The sequence below is a fragment of the Salmo trutta genome, chromosome 18 (assembly GCF_901001165.1).
Source record: "Salmo trutta chromosome 18, fSalTru1.1, whole genome shotgun sequence".
In the NCBI taxonomy this organism is placed as follows: domain Eukaryota; kingdom Metazoa; phylum Chordata; class Actinopteri; order Salmoniformes; family Salmonidae; genus Salmo; species Salmo trutta.
This window is the reverse complement of record NC_042974.1, coordinates 2,970,734-2,992,124: the sequence shown is the minus strand read 5'-3', so window position 1 is coordinate 2,992,124 and position 21,391 is coordinate 2,970,734. Positions and strand designations below refer to the sequence as shown.

At 46.6% G+C, this 21,391-nt stretch overlaps 1 protein-coding gene and 2 long non-coding RNA genes across 3 annotated transcripts; all 3 read left to right on the top strand.

Moving 5' to 3' along the window:
- The first annotated feature begins 1,915 nt into the window (after nucleotides 1–1,915).
- On the top strand, nucleotides 1,916–19,671 carry LOC115152754 (actin-related protein 2-A-like). Its single transcript, XM_029697536.1, has 9 exons — nucleotides 1,916–2,049; nucleotides 3,492–3,602; nucleotides 7,262–7,477; nucleotides 8,765–8,837; nucleotides 9,771–9,907; nucleotides 12,337–12,486; nucleotides 15,468–15,613; nucleotides 16,637–16,769; nucleotides 17,167–19,671. Exons 1-9 carry the CDS (start codon nucleotides 2,002–2,004, stop codon nucleotides 17,335–17,337), a joined length of 1,185 nt encoding a protein of 394 aa, XP_029553396.1. The 5' UTR covers nucleotides 1,916–2,001; the 3' UTR covers nucleotides 17,338–19,671.
- Nucleotides 4,385–7,186, top strand: LOC115152756 (uncharacterized). The gene is made up of 2 exons (XR_003867567.1): nucleotides 4,385–5,492; nucleotides 5,601–7,186. It is a non-coding gene; the product is annotated as an uncharacterized LOC115152756 (long non-coding RNA).
- On the top strand, nucleotides 12,498–14,262 carry LOC115152755 (uncharacterized). Its single transcript, XR_003867566.1, has 2 exons — nucleotides 12,498–12,594; nucleotides 12,631–14,262. It is a non-coding gene; the product is annotated as an uncharacterized LOC115152755 (long non-coding RNA).
- Nucleotides 19,672–21,391: the final 1,720 nt, after the last annotated feature.

Sequence of the window (21,391 nt, the reverse complement as noted above, 5' to 3'; positions counted from 1 at the left end):
TATTGTTTAGGATTGTGCATTGGCACCAATGTTCCCTCTAAACTGCGCACATGCACCGACGTGCAGTAGCCCCGAGACTGCATTGCGTCTTCCCAGGACTGGCATGCAGAGTGCAGAGGAAATATCAGCCCACAGAGAGAAGCGCCTGACTGAAGTTCACTCAACTTTCTAGAGTTTTCCCTGTTAACACTATCAACGTTTCCCTTTACTGTGGCAATTGTGATTGAATCAACACAATATTAGCCACTTCAATGCAACATACTGAAATAAAACAAACTATGGAAGAGATTCTGTTGTAGGCAGAACACATCAGAGTACATGCACATGACAGAGCCGTAATCTACACAGACCATTGTGGCATAGCTAATCACATCTGCAGTAGGCCTATATGCAAATAGACTATTGTCATATATGGATCTGTGCCATTTACTTTGAACTGGACTGTGTTAACAGCTGTGGTCAAAGAAGCCACGTGCACGTTTTGTTCATATCCTTTGCTAGTTAGTGAGTTATTAACCCAGTTATAGATCATTAGTAGTCAACAATAGGGGAGTGATTACTAGTTAGTTAGTTATTAACCCAGTTATAGATCATTAGTAGTCAGCAATAGGGGAGTGATTACTAGTTAGTGAGTTATTAACCCAGTTATAGATCATTAGTAGTCAGCAATAGGGGAGTGATTACTAGTTAGTTAGTTAGTTATTCACCCAGTTATAGATCATTAGTAGTCAACAATAGGGGAGTGATTACTAGTTAGTTAGTTAGTTATTAACCCAGTTATAGATCATTAGTAGTCAACAATAGGGGAGTGATTACTAGTTAGTTAGTTATTAACCCAGTTATAGATCATTAGTAGTCAACAATAGGGGAGTGATTACTAGTTAGTTATTAACCCAGTTATAGATCATTAGTAGTTAACAATAGGAGAGTGATTACTAGTTAGTGAGTTATTAACCCAGTTATAGATCATTAGTAGTCAACAATAGGGGAGTGATTGTTTCCTATAAGAGCACAAAACATGTACATTTCTAGACATCTCTGGAAAGCAAGTGATTCCACAATTGAACGTGAGTATGTCATAAATCTCTTTATTTTATTAGGAAAATCTTTCATCCACAAATCAAAATTTATGAAGAAAAAGCCCCTTTTCTTAATTTTTTTATCTGATTTGGAACAGTACGTAGAATCTTTAAAACGTATACAAAACAATATGTCAAAAAAATTTATTCGATATATGTCTGTATTTGATTTGAAATAATAGTTTTTTTTTTTTTTCTCTAATTTCTTTGGATTCCCTCTGGCTGTTATGTTATGTTATGTTATGTTTATGTTTTGCATGTTACTGTTTTTTACAACAAGTTAAATAAAGATTTGTGCAACAAAAAAAACAAAAAATAAATAAATAAAATAAAATAAAACAAAATAAAAAAAATGTCAAATAAAGAGCTTTTTTTTTGTCTTAAAGGGGCAGTGTTGTATTTTGAGACAGGATTGAATGGGCAGAGGGTAGCATAATTTGTTTGATTCATTCAATAATGGTATGGGAATAATAATGCATTTTATTTTGTTTTGTGGTTTCCTACATTAAACAACACAACATTTTCAGTCACCTTGTCTGAAGGTCAAGCCCTGCATTTTTTTTTCAAAAGTCTCATGGAATGTAGGCATTGAACACAACACATTGGCTGCTGCTGTAGGCTGTATGATAGAACAGCTATTAAAATGTTATGGGATGCATTTTCTCCATTGTCTTTTTATGGTAGGCCACTCTGGTAGGTCTACATTATGATCAAATAGCCACAGGAGACTACTTGGCCTCTGGATTTGATACTTATTTTGTTATGTGGCATTTCTAGGAAGGAAAGAAGGATGAATGCCATCGGAAAGTATTCGAACACCCCGCCCCACCTCCGGAAGATGCCAAGACAGCCAGGGTGGTGACTTCCGTCTTGCTGAAGAAAGTTGTGCTGGGGAGGTTTGCTGGCTCCTGGGTTTTGCAAAATGGATAGCCAGGGAAGGAAAGTGGTGGTTTGTGACAATGGAACCGGGGTAAGTTTATGAGTTGAAAGCTGCATATGCCAGAGTTCTATTAATGCTGTATTTTTCCAAGGCAGAATGGCAGGAGAACATTTTTCTCTGAAACAGGAAGTGGATGATGTGTTGCTAGCGCTCTAACGTTAGCTAGTTAAGTCGGTGGGTAACGCTAGGCAGGAATGTCTGTCCGTTTTTACAATTATCTACCGCTGGCTAGCTATGTTGTCATCTTCCAATACATTCAATGAAAATCAATTTCACGGTGCAAAAATGAAATCGGCATGTTAGCTGGGTCAAACGATCTAATAGGTTTGAGCTTTCGTGTTAGTTAGCTGGCTAGCTAGTCTAGTTAGGTCGGCTAACTAGCGTTAACTAACAACATTTTCACTCAATGTTGAGGTCGACAGGTTTTGAATGTTTTGTAAATTCACATTTTGTTTCTACTTGTCCCTATGCCTCACGTTATAACGACAGAATTAGTTAAGCTAGTTAACGTTAACCATAACCCATGCCTGTGTGTTAATAACTAGCTGGCAACACCCGGTAGGATATCTAATATGTTTTTATGGAACGCTATAAAATAGTTGCATCTGGAAAATATCGTCAGGGCTGCTCTCCTCCTGATAACTGTTTCTAGGGCTTCTGAGGTCCCTCCGTCATTTAGGACCTAGGTAGTAAAAATTGCTTACAGTACTCAGATCCTTCAAATCTGTACACACCAAAGGGGTCTCTTAGTGGTTGTTTTTGGACTGGACTTCTGACTCTCAGCAGTTTGAAGCGATTCTGGCATAGTGTGTATGCAGCTAAAAAGTGCTCACTGTGAAGGGCTGAAGAAATTAGTCAAGCGGAAGTGAGACTAGTTTCTTAACCACAGCTATGATTCCAAGATACACACACTGCACACATTCACTGTTAGGCTAGAGCTTGTGACCCTTACTCAAGCCTACTGAAGCGAATGTCACAAATGTTATCAGTAATTGCTTTCTGATGCCCGAAGAAGTGTGGACTATAATTTTGCCATAACTTAATCTCTCGTTACTTCTGGGTAACTGAGAGTAGTCATAATAACTAGGCTATTTTGCTTTGGGGAGTCAAATAAAGCCTTTTGTCTTTCACGTTTGCCTCATCTCTTCACATCCTCTCCACCCGTCCTCACTCTCTCTTCCTCCTTTCTTTTAATTCAAACCAGTCCAATACAAACAAAATTTATTGACATGGAAGGAACAGACCAGTGTTGCCAGGGCAATATACAGTGTTAATATATATATTTCTGAATATATTATCTCTTTCTTGCTCTCTCTGTATCTTTATTTTGAATCCCCGTCCCCGCAGCAGGCCTTTTGGTAGGCCGACATTGTATATAAGAATTTGTTCTTAACTGACTTGCCTAGTAAAATATTTTAACTAAAGAAAATATATAAATATCTTTCACATAGCTCTCTCTGTCTCTCCCTCAGTTTGTGAAGTGTGGCTATGCAGGCTCCAACTTCCCAGAGCACATCTTCCCTGCCTTGGTGGGCAGGCCAATCATTCGCTCCACAGCCAAAGTGGGAAACATTGAGATTAAGGTAATACTACTACGCTCCCCTCTCCTGTGCAACACTCCAACGTTGGTTCAGAAGTTACCCCGACACAACTACCCTATTCCTGGACCAAGAAGCATGGACTAGGCTTAATCTAATCTGTCTGTCATACTGGCTCCCTGAGTCTAGTAACACCTATTTTAAAATGACATCCCTTCCTCTCTCTTCGTTTTACTGTCTGACTCTCTACTTTATGCTCCACCTCCATCACCTGTCATCACATGATGAAGTAGAATATTCAGAAGATGGTAAGTGGTGTGAATTCGTGGCTGGTGTGTGCAGGCCCATGCCCTCCCTGGTTACCTGACAGGGAGAGAGAGTGATGCTGTGTTTTTTACTACATAATTACTACATTTGGAGTGCCTTTTTTGTTGTTGTTTTCTATGTTTAATTTGTCTCTATTGTCTCTAATTTGTGTTTTATTTGGCTAAATAGTTGGCTAATTATAACATTTTAAGTACTTCTGTGGAGAAAAATGAATTCCTAATGACTAGGCAGACAGAAATCTAGCGATTTTTAAGAGTCCACTCATTTCACTGTTTTGCTGTTCCTGTTTTTCATCTCAAGTTAGTTTAGCAGAAGGAACTTGAATGCTACATGGCCTGTGTCTCAAATGACATCCTATTCCATATATAGGGTAAGCATACCTATTATGCCCACTTCCAGCTTTGGATTCAAATATATAATAAAAAACTAGCTTTATAATAAACTTTTTCCGCTGTTTATGTTTCAGCCATTTAATCTGGTTATGTCAAAACAAATTTTATTCTTAGCCAATCAGATGTTTTATTATTAAGTTATTGACAGTTGTGTTGTGGCCAATTTCAAAGCGGAAGAAAAACTTTGGTGTTGAGTCAACCCTCAGATAACAAATTGTTCAGACATTTTTTGGTACCTCAGATAAGTGATCATACTTTCATGTAACATTAAGAAATGAATGTGCCTACATGCACATGCAATGGTGGAAAAAGTACTAAATTGTCATACTTGAGTAGAAGTAAATATACCTTAATAGAAAATGGCTCAAGTCACCTAGTAAAATACTACTTGAGTAAATAAATATACTTAAGTATTAAATGTTATTGCTAAAATATACTTAAGTATTAAAAGTAAAAGTATAAATCATTTCAAATCAGCAATGACTATAAACATTCTACCACAACAACAAATGTTATTTTGGGGAAGCATATTAGATTGTGAGTTGGGACATATAGATTTTGTATGTGAACTACTTCTAAGACCCATACATTCAGCTGTTCCCAACTCACTTCACTCGCGCTAGAGGGATGCTGTCCCGGCTGGTGCTAGCTCATGTGCAGATCAAACCGCTGGTGCTAGCTCATGAGCAGGTCAAACCTCTGGTGCTAGCTCATGTGCAGATCAAACCGCTGGTGCTAGCTCATGAGCAGGTCAAACCTCTGGTGCTAGCTCGTGCAGATCAAACCGCTGGTGCTAGCTCATGTGCAGATCAAACCCCTGGTGCTAGCTCATGTGCAGATCAAACCGCTGGTGCTAGCTCATGTGCAGATCAAACCGCTGGTGCTAGCTCATGTGCAGATCAAACCGCTGGTGCTAGCTCATGTGCTGATCAAACCCCTGGTGCTAGCTCATGTGCAGATCAAACCGCTGGTGCTAGCTCATGTGCAGATCAAACCGCTGGTGCTAGCTCATGTGCAGATCAAACTGCTGGTGCTAGCTCATGTGCTGGTGCTAGCTCATGTGCAGATCAAATCCCTGGTGCTAGCTCATGTGCAGATCAAACCGCTGGTGCTAGCTCATGTGCAGATCAAACCGCTGGTGCTAGCTCATGTGCAGATCAAATCCCTGGTGCTAGCTCATGTGCAGATCAAACCGCTGGTGCTAGCTCATGTGCAGGTCAAACCGCTGGTGCTAGCTCATGTGCAGATCAAACCGCTGGTGCTAGCTCATGTGCAGATCAAACCGCTGGTGCTAGCTCATGTGCTGGTGCTAGCTCGTGTGCAGATCAAACCCCTGGTGCTAGCTCATGTGCAGATCAAACCGCTGGTGCTAGCTCATGTGCAGATCAAATCCCTGGTGCTAGCTCATGTGCAGATCAAATCCCTGGTGCTAGCTCATGTGCAGATCAAACCGCTGGAACGGTGATTTAAGGTGTTTACATGTTCTAATAATTTGAAAGATTTCTCAGAAAACAAGGTGTTTTAATTAGCATATGCTTACTTTGATTTTGAAACACATGGGGATAGTGTTGATATCCCTAATAATCAATGAACATGAGCATAACTGTCTTTTGTCGTCATTTAAGTTGATTACAACACAAAAACTACAGTTATGCATATTGTGCATCTAACCCTGGTGCCTTTACCAAGATTAGAAACCTCTGTACTCTCTCCAAGATGTTTGGAGTGGACAGGTAGTGATTGATGCACAGAGAGAAGAAGAAGATCACTATTGGGCGACTACTGGTGCATTTTTGGCTGGGGTCATTGTCATATTGTGATTCTGTTTTATGGTCCCCCACCTGTACCTTTTGTAATACAACAGTAGAGAGAGATTTTAAACTACAACAGTAGAGAGAGATTTTAAACTGTCTTAAGATATGGTGTAGGAAGACAAGTTGAACTTATTAACAACAATAGCAGTACAGCAAATGTGAATCAGCTTTCAGAGAATGAATTGAAAGTTGTGTGTTTGATGTTGTTTTCATGGCTGTTGATCTGCAGAACAGACAGGATGGAAGCAGCAGGTCTTCATTGAAAACACATGGCACTGCCAGATGGGGGCTCCTTCAGTGCCAAAACACACACTGTATCAACTGTTTCTCTAACCTGGTCCTAGATCTGTTTATCCCAAACCATTGACCATAGCAGTTGGCACAAGTCAAGACATTACAAACAGATCTGGGACCAGGCTACGGTTTCGACACTTATTGTGTCAAGTAGCTTCCGTAGGCACAGTTTTCTAGTCTGCACTGATGACAGTCAGGCTCAGTGTATGCCAGTGAAATAGGAAACATTGTACTGTGTGACTAACACTTGGCTAACCTATCATGTAGTGATTCCCAATGCTGGGTTTGCATGTAACTGCCTGAGCCTTGCTCAAATGAGACTGAATCTGAACTTGACATGCATGCAGATTTTCAGGCAAACCTCCCATTGACGTCAATGAATGATCCATGTAAGTTACTTGCACGTTTCTCAAGTTTAGGATTGTGCCCATTGTGAAATTCGACAAAAGAGTGCGCTGTTCAGATAAGGAACAGGTTTTAAGAGTGAATGCATGGAAACATGCTGTATTGAAGAATGCATGCTGGGTAATTGCTGACGGATGTGACTGGTCTCTTTTGAGCGCTGCGTATGTGTATATCCCATTACTGTGTCTCGTTAGGCCATCATGGAGGCAGTGTTGACATGCCCCTCTGTTACTGCTGGGTCTGGTGAAAGGTGACAGCTTAGTTGTACTAACTGTCTGATTTCTCCAGGGTCGTATTCATAAGGCCCTCCACCGATCGAACCCAAACTATCCCACGGAGAACAACACCTGAACTTGTCCAATAAGAAAAACGCTTGTTTTTGTTTACTGTTGCAAAATGCTTTGTTACGTCGTGTGCTAATGAACACGACCCAGGGGTGTCTATCTGACCTTAAACCCCTTAACGTCTATAGGACCTGATGGTGGGCGACGAGGCCAGCGAGCTGCGCTCCATGCTAGAGGTCAACTACCCCATGGAGAACGGCATCGTGAGGAACTGGGACGACATGAAGCATCTGTGGGACTACACCTTCGGGCCTGAGAAGCTCAACATCGACTCCAGGAACTGCAAGATCCTGCTCACCGAGCCGCCCATGAACCCCACCAAGAACCGAGAGAAGATCATCGAGGTGTGTATGTCGGAGGGGGGTGTGTGGAGCAAGTTGACTCCAAGTGCATAGCACCAGCTAGCTACCACTCTGACCTCATTACCGTATGAGAACTAATGTAGGAACATCTGTGTGAGGGTCAGTGGGTTCAGCATTAACAGAGCTGTGATGGTCAGTGGGTTCAGCATTAACAGAGCTCTAAAGCTGTGTGAGGGTCAGTGGGTTCAGCATGAACAGGGCTCTAAAGCTGTGTGAGGGTCAGTGGGTTCAGCATTTACAGAGCTCTAAAGCTGTGTGAGGGTCAGTGGGTTCAGCATTAACAGAGCTCTAAAGCTGTGTGAGCGTCAGTGTGTTCAGCATTAACAGGGCTCTAAAGCTGTGTGAGGGTCGGTGGGTTCAGCATTAACAGAGCTCTAAAGCTGTGTGAGGGTCAGTGGGTTCAGCATTAACAGAGCTCTAAAGCTGTGTGAGGGTCGGTGGGTTCAGCATTAACAGAGCTGTGTGAGGGTCAGTGGGTTCAGCATTAGAGCTCTAAAGCTGTGTGAGGGTCAGTGGGTTCAGCATTAGAGCTCTAAAGCTGTGTGAGGGTCAGTGGGTTCAGCATTAACAGAGCTCTAAAGCTGTGTGAGGGTCAGTGGGTTCAGCATTAACAGAGCTCTAAAGCTGTGTGAGGGTCAGTGGGTTCAGCATTAACAGGGCTCTAAAGCTGTGTGATGGTCAGTGGGTTCAGCATTAACAGAGCTCTAAAGCTGTGTGAGGGTCGGTGGGTTCAGCATTAACAGAGCTGTGAGGGTCAGTGGGTTCAGCATTAACAGGGCTCTAAAGCTGTGTGAGGGTCAGTGGGTTCATCATTAACAGGGCTCTAAAGCTGTGTGAGGGTCAGTGGGTTCAGCATTAACAGAGCTGTGTGAGGGTCGGTGGGTTCAGCATTAACAGGGCTCTAAAGCTGTGTGAGGGTCAGTGGGTTCAGCATTAACAGAGCTCTAAAGCTGTGTGAGGGTCAGTGGGTTCAGCATTAACAGAGCTGTGTGAGGGTCGGTGGGTTCAGCATTAACAGGGCTCTAAAGCTGTGTGAGGGTCAGTGGGTTCAGCATTAACAGAGCTCTAAAGCTGTGTGAGGGTCAGTGGGTTCAGCATTAACAGGGCTCTAAAGCTGTGTGAGGGTCAGTGGGTTCAGCATTAACAGGGCTCTAAAGCTGTGTGAGGGTCAGTGGGTTCAGCATTAACAGGGCTCTAAAGCTGTGTGAGGGTCGGTGGGTTCAGCATTAACAGAGCTCTGTTTTAAAGTTGTCTCTCTGTCTCTGGTAGGTGATGTTTGAGACGTATCAGTTCTCAGGGGTCTACATTGCTATCCAGGCTGTGCTGACGCTCTACGCCCAAGGTACTAGACTAGAGGAACACACAGCCTCTTCAACTCTCTCTGGTTCACTTTAGGTCCCAACTCAACACAGCTTACTCCCTCCCATTCAGGGGGTTTGTGTTAATTATGTTATTCTGTGTGTGTGTGACCTCTGTGTGTGTGACCTCTGTGTGTGTGTGTGTGTCTGACCTCTGTGTGTGTGTGTCTGACCTCTGTGTGTGTGTGTGTGTGTGTGTGTGTGTGTGTGTGTGTGTGTGTGTCTGACCTGTGTGTGTGTGTGTGTGTGTGTCTGACCTGTGTGTGTGTCTGACCTGTGTGTTTGTGTGTGTGTGTGTGTGTGTGTGTGTCTGACCTCTGTGTGTGTGTGTGTGTGTGTGTGTGTCTGACCTCTGTGTGTGTGTGTGTGTGTGTGTCTGACCTCTGTGTGTGTGTCTGACCTCTGTGTGTGTGTCTGACCTGTGTGTGTGTCTGACCTCTGTGTGTGTGTGTGTGTGTGTGTGTGTGTGTGTGTGTGTGTGTGTGTGTGTCTGACCTCTGTGTGTGTCTGACCTCTGTGTGTGTCTGACCTCTGTGTGTGTCTGACCTCTGTGTGTGTCTGACCTCTGTGTGTGTCTGACCTCTGTGTGTGTCTGACCTCTGTGTGTGTCTGACCTCTGTGTGTGTCTGACCTCTGTGTGTGTCTGACCTCTGTGTGTGTGTGTGTCTGACCTCTGTCTGTGCGTGTGTGTGTTTGACCTCTGTGTGTGTGTTTGACCTCTGTGTGTGTGTCTGACCTCTCTGTGTGTGTCTGACCTCTGTGTGTGTGTGTGTGTGTGTGTGTGTGTGTGTGTGTGTGTGTGTGTGTGTGTGTGTGTGTGTGTCTGACCTCTGTCTGTGCGTGTGTGTGTCTGACCTCTCTGTGTGTGTCTGACCTCTCTGTGTGTGTCTGACCTCTCTGTGTGTGTCTGACCTCAGGCCTGCTGACAGGTGTTGTGGTGGACTCTGGGGACGGTGTGACACACATCTGTCCGGTGTACGAGGGCTTCAGCTTGCCCCATCTGACACGACGCCTGGACATCGCTGGAAGGGACATAACCCGCTACCTCATTAAGGTACCTCTGACCCCTGGATCTCATACACATTGATTGCCCCCTCATTCACTGTTTTGGTGAAATGGAGTACAACTCTGGACAGAAGAGAATGAAACGCGGCAGGTTAGGAGAATGAAACGCGGCAGGTTAGGAGAATGAAACGCGGCAGGTTAGGAGAATGAAACGCGGCAGGTTAGGAGAATGAAACGCGGCAGGTTAGGAGAATGAAACGCGGCAGGTTAGGAGAATGAAACGCGGCAGGTTAGGAGAATTGGGTTATGTTTGTCCCCGATGCGACTGGACCATGCAGCTTGGTCTGTAGTGGTACTCCATCCAGCTACGGTCCTCATTCACTGTGTTCCAGTTCTCTGTCCTGTGGAAAAGGACCGGCGGCAGGTAGCCTAGTGGTTAGAGCGTTGGGCCAGTAACCAGCAGGTAGCCTAGTGGTTAGAGCGATGGGCCAGTAACCAGCAGGTAGCCTAGTGGTTAGAGCGTTGGACCAGTAACCAGCAGGTAGTCTAGTGGTTAGAGCGTTGGGCCAGTAACCAGCAGGTAGCCTAGTGGTTAGAGTGTTGGGCCAGTAACCAGCAGGTAGCCTAGTGGTTAGAGAGTTGGACCAGTAACCAGCAGGTAGCCTAGTGGTTAGAGTGTTGGACCAGTAACCAGCAGGTAGCCTAGTGGTTAGAGCGTTGGGCCAGTAACCAGCAGGTAGCCTAGTGGTTAGAGCGTTGGACCAGTAACCAGCAGGTAGCCTAGTGGTTAGAGAGTTGGGCCAGTAACCAGCAGGTAGCCTAGTGGTTAGAGTGTTGGACCAGTAACCAGCAGGTAGCCTAGTGGTTAGAGCGTTGGACCAGTAACCAGCAGGTAGCCTAGTGGTTAGAGCGTTGGACCAGTAACCAGCAGGTAGCCTAGTAGTTAGAGCGTTGGGCCAGTAACCAGCAGGTAGCCTAGTGGTTAGAGAGTTGGGCCAGTAACCAGCAGGTAGCCTAGTGGTTAGAGTGTTGGACCAGTAACCAGCAGGTAGCCTAGTGGTTAGAGAGTTGGGCCAGTAACCAGCAGGTAGCCTAGTGGTTAGAGTGTGGGACCAGTAACCAGCAGGTAGCCTAGTGGTTAGAGTGTTGGACCAGTAACCAGCAGGTAGCCTAGTGGTTAGAGCGTTGGACTAGTAACCAGCAGGTAGCCTAGTGGGTAGAGTGTTGGGCCAGTAACCAGCAGGAAGCCTAGTGGTTAGAGCGTTGGGCCAGTAACCAGCAGGTAGCCTAGTGGTTAGAGCGTTGGACCAGTAACCAGCAGGTAGCCTAGTGGTTAGAGCGTTGGACCAGTAACCAGCAGGTAGCCTAGTGGTTAGAGCGTTGGACCAGTAACCAGCAGGTAGCCTAGTGGTTAGAACGTTGGGCCAGTAACCAGCAGGTAGTCTAGTGGTTAGAGCATTGGACCAGTAACCAGCAGGTAGCCTAGTGGTTAGAGCGTTGGACCAGTAACCAGCAGGTAGCCTAGTGGTTAGAGCGTTGGGCCAGTAACCAGCAGGTAGCCTAGTGGTTAGAGCGTTGGACCAGTAACCAGCAGGTAGCCTAGTGGTTAGAACGTTGGACCAGTAACCAGCAGGTAGCCTAGTGGTTAGAGCGTTGGGACCAGTAACCAGCAGGTAGCCTAGTGGTTAGAGCGTTGGGCCAGTATCCAGCAGGTGGCCTAGTGGTTAGAGCGTTGGGCCAGTAACCAGCAGGTAGCCTAGTGGTTAGAGCGTTGGGCCAGTAACCAGCAGGTAGCCTAGTGGTTAGTGTTGGCCAGTAACCAGCAGGTAGCCTAGTGGTTAGTGTTGGCCAGTAACCAGCAGGTAGCCTAGTGGGTAGTGTTGGGCCAGTAACCAGCAGGTAGCCTAGTGGTTAGTGTTGGGCCAGTAACCAGCAGGTAGCCTAGTGGTTAGAGCGTTGGACCAGTAACCAGCAGGTAGCCTAGTGGTTAGTGTTGGGCCAGTAACCGAAAGGTTGCTGGATCGAATCCCCGAGCTAACAGGGTAAAAATCTGTAATTCTGTCCCTGAACAAGGCAGTTTAACCCACTGTTCCCCGGGTGCCAAAGATGTGGATGTTGATTAAGGCAGCCCCCCCTGCACCTCTCTGATTCAGAGGGGTTGGGTTAAATGACTCCTGCACCTCTGATTCAGAGGGGTTGGGTTAAATGACTCCTGCACCTCTGATTCAGAGGGGTTGGGTTAAATGACTCCTGCACCTCTCTGATTCAGAGGGGTTGGGTTAAATGACTCCTGCACCTCTCTGATTCAGAGGGGTTGGGTTAAATGACTCCTGCACCTCTCTGATTCAGAGGGGTTGGGTTAAATGACTCCTGCACCTCTGATTCAGAGGGGTTGGGTTAAATGTGGAAGACACATTTCAGTTGTACAACTGACTAGGTATCCCCCTTTCCCTAATAAGCACGGCTTCTCATCTCCAGTTGTTGTTGCTGAGGGGCTATGCGTTCAACCACTCTGCAGACTTTGAGACGGTGCGTATGATGAAGGAGAAGCTGTGCTACGTGGGTTACAACATCGAACAGGAGCAGAAACTGGCTCTGGAGACCACTGTGCTGGTCGAGTCCTACCAGGTCAGTACCACTGTCCTACCAGGTCAGTCCTACCAGGTCAGGCCTACCAGGTCAGTACCACTGTCCTACCAGGTCAGTACCACTGTCCTACCAGGTCAGTCCTACCAGGTCAGGCCTACCAGGTCAGTACCACTGTCCTACCAGGTCAGTACCACTGTCCTACCAGGTCAGTCCTACCAGGTCAGTACCACTGTCTTACCAGGTCAGTCCTACCAGGTCAGTAACCTCTGCTGGTTGAGTCCTGCACGGTCAGTGTAAATAAACCCCTAGTGACCAATTCAAACTTTTGGACCACATTTTTGGACCGTAAATAACAGTTGAGTATAAATAGCATTTAGAAGCTTTTTTGTTGTTGTCTGGAGCTTCAGTCTAAAATAACATATTTATGGTGCATAGAACCCCCCAATGACCCCCAAAGGAAGTATTTTATCCCCTCAAAAGTAGCACAAAATGACAGAATATACCACCACACGACTCTGAGTAGCTGATGAGTAACAGAATATACCACCACACGACTCTGAGTAGCTGATGAGTAACAGAATATACCACCACACGACTCTGAGTAGCTGATGAGTAACAGAATATACCACCACACGACTCTGAGTAGCTGATGAGTAACAGAATATACCACCACACCACACGACTCTGAGTAGCTGATGAGTAACAGAATATACCACCACACCACACGACTCTGAGCAGCTGATGAGTAACAGAATATACCACCACACGACTCTGAGCAGCTGATGAGTAACAGAATATACCACCACACGACTCTGAGTAGCTGATGAGTAACAGAATATACCACCACACGACTCTGAGTAGCTGATGAGTAACAGAATATACCACCACACCACACGACTCTGAGTAGCTGATGAGTAACAGAATATACCACCACACGACTCTGAGTAACAGAATATACCACCACACGACTCTGAGCAGCTGATGAGTAACAGAATATACCACCACACGACTCTGAGTAGCTGATGAGTAACAGAATATACCACCACACCACACGACTCTGAGTAGCTGATGAGGAACAGAATATACCACCACACGACTCTGAGTAGCTGATGAGTAACAGAATATACCACCACACGACTCTGAGTAGCTGATGAGTAACAGAATATACCACCACACAACTCTGAGTAGCTGATGAGTAACAGAATATACCACCACACGACTCTGAGTAGCTGATGAGGAACAGAATATACCACCACACGACTCTGAGTAGCTGATGAGTAACAGAATATACCACCACACCACACGACTCTGAGTAGCTGATGAGTAACAGAATATACCACCACACCACACGACTCTGAGTAGCTGATGAGTAACAGAATATACCACCACACCACACGACTCTGAGTAGCTGATGAGTAACAGAATATACCACCACACCACACGACTCTGAGTAGCTGATGAGTAACAGAATATACCACCACACCACACGACTCTGAGTAGCTGATGAGTAACAGAATATACCACCACACGACTCTGAGTAGCTGATGAGTAACAGAATATACCACCACACGACTCTGAGCAGCTGATGAGTAACAGAATATACCACCACACCACACGACTCTGAGTAGCTGATGAGTAACAGAATATACCACCACACGACTCTGAGTAGCTGATGAGTAACAGAATATACCACCACACCACACGACTCTGAGTAGCTGATGAGTAACAGAATATACCACCACACGACTCTGAGTAGCTGATGAGTAACAGAATATACCACCACACCACACGACTCTGAGTAGCTGATGAGTAACAGAATATACCACCACACCACACGACTCTGAGTAGCTGATGAGTAACAGAATATACCACCACACCACACGACTCTGAGTAGCTGATGAGTAACAGAATATACTACCACACGAGGCTAAACACTGGCTTGGTCTCTGTATGTTAATGTCGTTGGAGCTTCAGAGGAACCATTTACATTTACATTTAAGTCATTTAGCAGACGCTCTTATCCAGAGCGACTTACAAATTGGTGCATTCACCTTATGATATCCAGTGGAACAACCACTTTACAATAGTGCATCTAAATCTTTCGGGGGGGGGTTAGAAGGATTACTTTATCCTATCCCAGGTATTCCTTAAAGAGGTGGGGTTTCAGGTGTCTCCGGAAGGTGGTGATTGACTCCGCTGTCCTGGCATCGTGAGGGAGCTTTTTCCACCATTGGGGTGCCAGAGCGGCGAACAGTTTTGACTGGGCTGAGCGGGAGCTGTGCTTCCTCAGAGGTAGGGAGGCGAGCAGGCCAGAGGTGGATGAACGCAGTGCCCTTGTTTGGGTGTAGGGGCTGATCAGAGCCTGAAGGTACGGAGGTGCCGTTCCCCTCACAGCTCCGTAGGCAAGCACCATGGTCTTGTAGCGCCAGGAAGTGCTGAGCAGCTTCCAGAGAGCGTGTGGGTGGAATATTCCTCCATGATCTTGCTTTTCTTTCATAAGAAGGGAACGCATTAAAAAACACAAACGCAACTTAAGTGTGTGTGTAGCGTGTGTGTGTAAGACAAGGTCGGTAGTGTGTCTGTGGGGGCGTGTGACATCATATCCTGTGTGGCCACAGGGCAGCGGTGGCTGGGCAGCTCTCTACTTCCTCCCACGGGCTGAGCTGAATAGAGCCTTTACACCTACACACACACACACACACGCTACACACACACACACACACGCTACAAAGACACACACAATGCTTAAAATACAGATTAACACGGTTTACAGTAAATGCACACACACTCACCACCACACGTGATCATCAACAAGACACTACTACATATTCACCACACGTAAGCCTGAACACCATATCCACACCACCCTCTGACTTTCTATCCCTCCCCTCTCTCCCTCCCTCTCTCCCTCCCTCCCTCCCCTCTCCCTCCCTCCCCTCTCTCTCCCTCCCTCCCCTCCCTCCCTCCCCTCTCTCCCTCCCTCCCCTCCCTCCCTCCCTCCCTCCCCTCCCTCCCTCCAGCTCCCAGATGGCAGGGTGATCAAGGTGGGAGGGGAGCGTTTCGAGGCTCCAGAGGCTTTGTTCCAGCCCCATCTCATCAACGTAGAGGGAGTAGGGGTGGCAGAGCTGCTCTTCAACACTATCCATGCAGCAGACATCGACACCAGGTAACTAACACACACACAGACCGACAATATACACAGACACACACAAACCGACAATACACACACATACACACACACACACACACACACACACACACACACACACACACACACACACACAGAGACCGACAATACACATTTCTTTTTTTATCGTCACCGTTTTAATCTCCCCCTCTCTCTCTCTGCCTTCCCCCTCTCTCTCTCTCTGCCTTCCCCCCTCTCTCTCTCTCTGCCTCCCCCTCTCTCTCTCTCTGCCTTCCCCCCTCTCTCTCTCTGCCTTCCCCCCTCTCTCTCTGCCTTCCCCCCTCTTTCTCTCTGCCTTCCCCCCTCTCTCTCTCTGCCTTCCCCCTCTCTCTCTCTGCCTTCCCCCCTCTCTCTCTCTGCCTTCCCCCCTCTCTCTCTCTGCCTCCCCCTCTCTCTCTGCCTCCCCATCTCTCTCTGCCTCCCCCTCTCTCTCTGCCTCCCCCTCTCTCTCTGCCTCCCCCTCTCTCTCTGCCTCCCCCTCTCTCTCTGCCTCCCCCTCTCTCTCTGCCTCCCCCTCTCTCTCTGCCTCCCCCCCTCTCTCTCTGCCCCCACCCCTCTCTCTCTGCCTCCCACCCCTCTCTCTGCCTCCACCCCTCTCTCTCTGCCTCCCCCTCTCTCTCTGCCCCCACCCCTCTCTCTCTGCCCCCACCCCTCTCTCTCTGCCCCCCACCCCTCTCTCTCTCTGCCCCCACCCCCTCTCTCTCTGCCCCCACCCCTCTCTCTCTCTGCCCCCACCCCTCTCTCTCTCTGCCCCCCACCCCTCTCTCTCTCTGCCCCCACCCCTCTCTCTCTCTGCCCCCACCCCTCTCTCTCTCTGCCCCCACCCCTCTCTCTCTCTGCCTCCCACCCCTCTCTCTCTGCCTCCCCCCCTTTCTCTCTGCCTCCCCCCCTTTCTCTCTGCCTCCCCCCCTCTCTCTCTGCCTCCACCCCTCTCTCTCTGCCTCCACCCCTCTCTCTCTGCCCCCCCCCCCCTCTCTCTCTGCCTCCCCCCATCTCTCTCAGGTCTGAGTTCTATAAACACATAGTGTTGTCGGGTGGTTCCACCATGTATCCAGGTCTTCCATCTCGACTAGAGAGAGAGCTCAAACAGCTCTACCTGGAACGCGTGCTTAAAGGTGACGTGGACAAACTCTCGGTGAGAACAACTCTTTTCAAATATCTTTGTTTTATTTCACTTTTATTAATAAATGTAAGTCAATAACAGATTGTTATTCGCAATGATGACCTGTCTAAGGGACAACTGGTCCCTAATGGACCTGAAGGGTGGGAGGAAGGATGTATGTTGAAAAGTATTGGGACAGGGCCCACTTCCTCAACATGGTGCAGTGTTGTAGTTAACCCACTAGGTGGAGACAGAAGAAATATCTCTTAAGTAGTCAGCTCATAGTACACAACAGAAGTAGAACATATAATCGCTGCTCTACAAATCACCTTGCATCCTGAATTACTAGGCATTATATGATGATTTATCCATCCTGTGCCAAACTCCTCCCCTCGAACATAATGCTGAATTGCCCCGCCCCCCTCTGTAGAAATTTAAGATCCGCATCGAGGACCCGCCGCGACGTAAGCACATGGTGTTCCTGGGTGGGGCCGTGCTGGCAGACATCATGAAGGACAAAGATAACTTCTGGCTGACCAGGGAGGAGTACCAGGAGAAAGGTGTCAGGGTGCTGGAGAAACTGGGGGTCACTGTCAGATAAAGACCTCCACAATGTTAAAGACCACACACACACACAATCAAACATATAAATATCCATATATTCACACAAACACTGAAGGGTCATCATAGAGAAGTACCTAGAATGGTGAATGTGTAAAACACACAGACACACACGGTTTCCTCCCCCATGGCAGACTAGATCTCTATTTATCCATCTTCCTCCTCTATACAACAGAATCACAGCATCACCGTAGGGAGTGATGAGGCCCCTCCTCCAGCCCTCCTCCAGCCCTCCTCCTCTCCTCCTCTCCTCTGATGGCCTAGTGTAGTTTAGCTCAGGGTTGGTAGTAGAGTTCACGGTGGATATCAAGTCTCCTGAAGAAAGAAATGCACATTTTCACAACACGGTGAAAGCAATATGATGGAAAGTTAGTCAAGGAGTCTATTTCCACACTATGCTATTTTTTTCATAGTGCAGATCAGGGTTGAGGTCAATTTCAGTTTAGATTTTTTTTTTTTAAGAAAGTAAAAACAGACGAGGAGAGGAGAACAACGTTAGACTATTGAGACCCACCCCTAGAACAGTTAAACCTCTCGTCTCCTTACCAATCACTTCAAACTTCCCTGTCCTCTTCATAAAGGAGTCGCTAGAAGCTGTCCCTAATCGCTGATGCAGGGTCAGATGTTATCATAAAGGAGTTGCTAGAAGCTGTCCCTAATCGCTGATGCAGGGTCAGATGTTATCATAAAGGAGTTGCTAGAAGCTGTCCCTAATCGCTGATGCAGGGTCAGATGTTATCATAAAGGAGTCGCTAGAAGCTGTCCCTAATCGCTGATGCAGGGTCAGATGTTATCATAAAGGAGTCACTAGAAGCTGTCCCTAATCGCTGATGCAGGGTCAGATGTTATCATAAAGGAGTTGCTAGAAGCTGTCCCTAATCGCTGATGCAGGGTCAGATGTTATCATAAAGGAGTTGCTAGAAGCTGTCCCTAATTGCTGATGCAGGGTCAGATGTTATCTCATTTCCCAAATGGTTAAAGGGATAGTGTGAGATTTTGGCAATTAAGACTTTTTTCTACTTACCCAGAGTCAGATGAACTTGTGGACACCAAAACAGGCTGAACTTTCAGGCAGTCTTTTCAAACAGCTCTTACACTAAAAGGGCATTATCATAATTTTAACAATTTCACAGTATTATTCCAACCTCAGTGTGGAAATGGATATATAAAAAAACAAGTAAATCACTTTTGTTTGACTGCACTGGTCCTTTAAGGTCCGGGTACGGTTAGGGTTGACTGATCCTGTATCTGTGGTTATTTAGAGGCAACCTACCATAAGCTTTCTAGGACGTCACAATCAGGATGTTTCTGAAACAGGCTTGGCCAGTCCAGTATATACACAGACCATTATTCATTGAGGACTGATCATGTTTTTATATGCTATTTTGTTTTGTATATCATGATTTATTCATTTCTCTTTTTGGGAGAGGGATGTCTTGATTCTTCTGTTGGATGTATACAGATCCTCTTTACCTTCATTTTGTGTAATTTTTTTTTTTTTTACATTTTCTTTTTTGTGGTGCACGACCGTTTGAAAATGGACTATATGTCATGAAAATTCCTCCTTGTTTTTAATGAAGAATTGATGATGATGAGGATAATGAAGATGATTATAAGGGACATGACCTCTGACCTTAGTGACGGTAGTGGGGTTCAAAGGTCGGGGGTTCAGGAGTGGGGTTGCGTGAGGGTCATGATATTAAAACATGTCTCAATCTGAAAGTTGTACTATTAGGTCTGCTCCAGTCGAGCAGCACACAACAACCAATGGTTATATGCCACGTCATCGACTTCACAGTCGGGTATCAGATTGCTACATCCTATGGTAACTGTTCCCCAGACACAGATTTGTCCTGGACTAAACATTCTCGATGGAGATTTTTCATTGGAATACATTTTGAATCCAGTAGCAGGCTTAATCAGTCCGGTTAACTGGACCTAGGTGTGGTTAGCTGATATGTTAAACACCTCTCCAGCCGTTGAGGTCTGGCAGGCCACTGAAGTGTAATCAGCTTGGAACATGTCCTCTGAGACGGAGTAAAAAGCTGCTATTTAAGTTCACTAGTCCGGCTCTCACCATCACAACATGTATATTGGAGGCACTTCTCCCCCCCCCTCCCCCCAAGCCTAATATAATATTTGTTGTTTTCATAAATGTTCTATCCAGTGCCAAGAGCAGTGATTGTTATCTGGATCTTTCATGTTTTTATTTGACGTTTCTGTCCTCTGTCTTTTTTGTTTTTATGTTCTTATTGTTCATAGTGTAACTGCCTAATGTCGCTGATTTAAATAAAGTAAAGTGATTTCTAAGGAAGATTTTGTTGTGTGGCTCTTTCTTCTGAAGGACAAAACAGACCGAATGGTTAACAGCAGAGAGTGACCTTCCCATCTCCTCTGACCACAGAACATCAGACATAATTCACCTTCCCATCTCCTCTGACCACAGAACATCAGACATAATTCACCTTCCCATCTCCTCTGACCACAGAACATCAGACATAATTCACCTTCCCATCTCCTCTGACCACAGAACATCAGACATAATTCACCTTCCCATCTCCTCTGACCACAGAACATCAGACATAATTCACCTTCCCATCTCCTCTGACCACAGAACATCAGACATAATTCACCTTCCCATCTCCTCTGACCACAGAACATCAGACATAATTCACCTTCCCATCTCCTCTGACCACAGAACATCAGACATAATTCACCTTCCCATCTCCTCTGACCACAGAACATCAGACATAATTCACCTTCCCATCTCCTCTGACCACAGAACATCAGACATAATTCACCTTCCCATCTCCTCTGACCACAGAACATCAGACATAATTCACCTTCCCATCTCCTCTGACCACAGAACATCAGACATAATTCACCTTCCCATCTCCTCTGACCACAGAACATCAGACATAATTCACCTTCCCATCTCCTCTGACCACAGAACATCAGACATAATTCTGTTCATTCTCCAAAGGAGAGCGAGAGAAGAGGGTGAGGCATCTATATTATTAAAAAGAAGCCACTTGAGGTGGACCCAGAGATCTCAAAATGGTGTCCAAAGTAGAATGGACAGGAGAGAAGGCAGCATTATTACTTCCGTCATATATGGGTTTATAGGTCACCCCCCGTGGTAATTACAACACACACCGGCCCCAGGGGGGCTAGCTGCCGGAGGGAGGAAGGAAGGAAGGAAGCAATTTGTAGTCCATAAACAAAGTAGCACTTAGGAAAAAAGATTAAAGGGAGAGAAGAGGGGAGGAACTGAATAGGAGGAACTGAGCCCAGAGCAGAGGGACTGAGCCCAGAGCAGAGGGACTGAGCCCAGAGCAGAGGGACTGAGCCCAGAGCAGAGGGACTGAGCCCAGAGCAGAGGGACTGAGCCCAGAGCAGAGGGACTGAGCCCAGAGCAGAGGGACTGAGCCCAGAGCAGAGGGACTGAATAGGAGGAACTGAGCCCAGAGCAGAGGGACTGAGCCCAGAGCAGAGGGACTGAGCCCAGAGCAGAGGGACTGAGCCCAGAGCAGAGGGACTGAGCCCAGAGCAGAGGGACTGAATAGGAGGAACTGAGCCCAGAGCAGAGGGACTGAGCCCAGAGCAGAGGGACTGAGCCCAGAGCAGAGGGACTGAATAATAGGAACTGAGCCCAGAGCAGAGGGACTGAATAGGAGGAACTGAGACCAGAGCAGAGGAACTGAATAGGAGGAACTGAGCCCAGAGCAGAGGGACTGAATAGGAGGAACTGAGCCCAGAGCAGAGGGACTGAATAGGAGGAACTGAGCCCAGAGCAGAGGGACTGAATAGGAGGAACTGAGCCCAGAGCAGAGGGACTGAATAGGAGGAACTGAGCCCAGAGCAGAGGGACTGAATAGGAGGAACTGAGCCCAGAGCAGAGGGACTGAATAGGAGGAACTGAGCCCAGAGCAGAGGGACTGAATAGGAGGAACTGAGCCCAGAGCAGAGGGACTGAATAGGAGGGACTGAGCCCAGAGCAGAGGGACTGAGCCCAGAGCAGAGGAACTGAATAG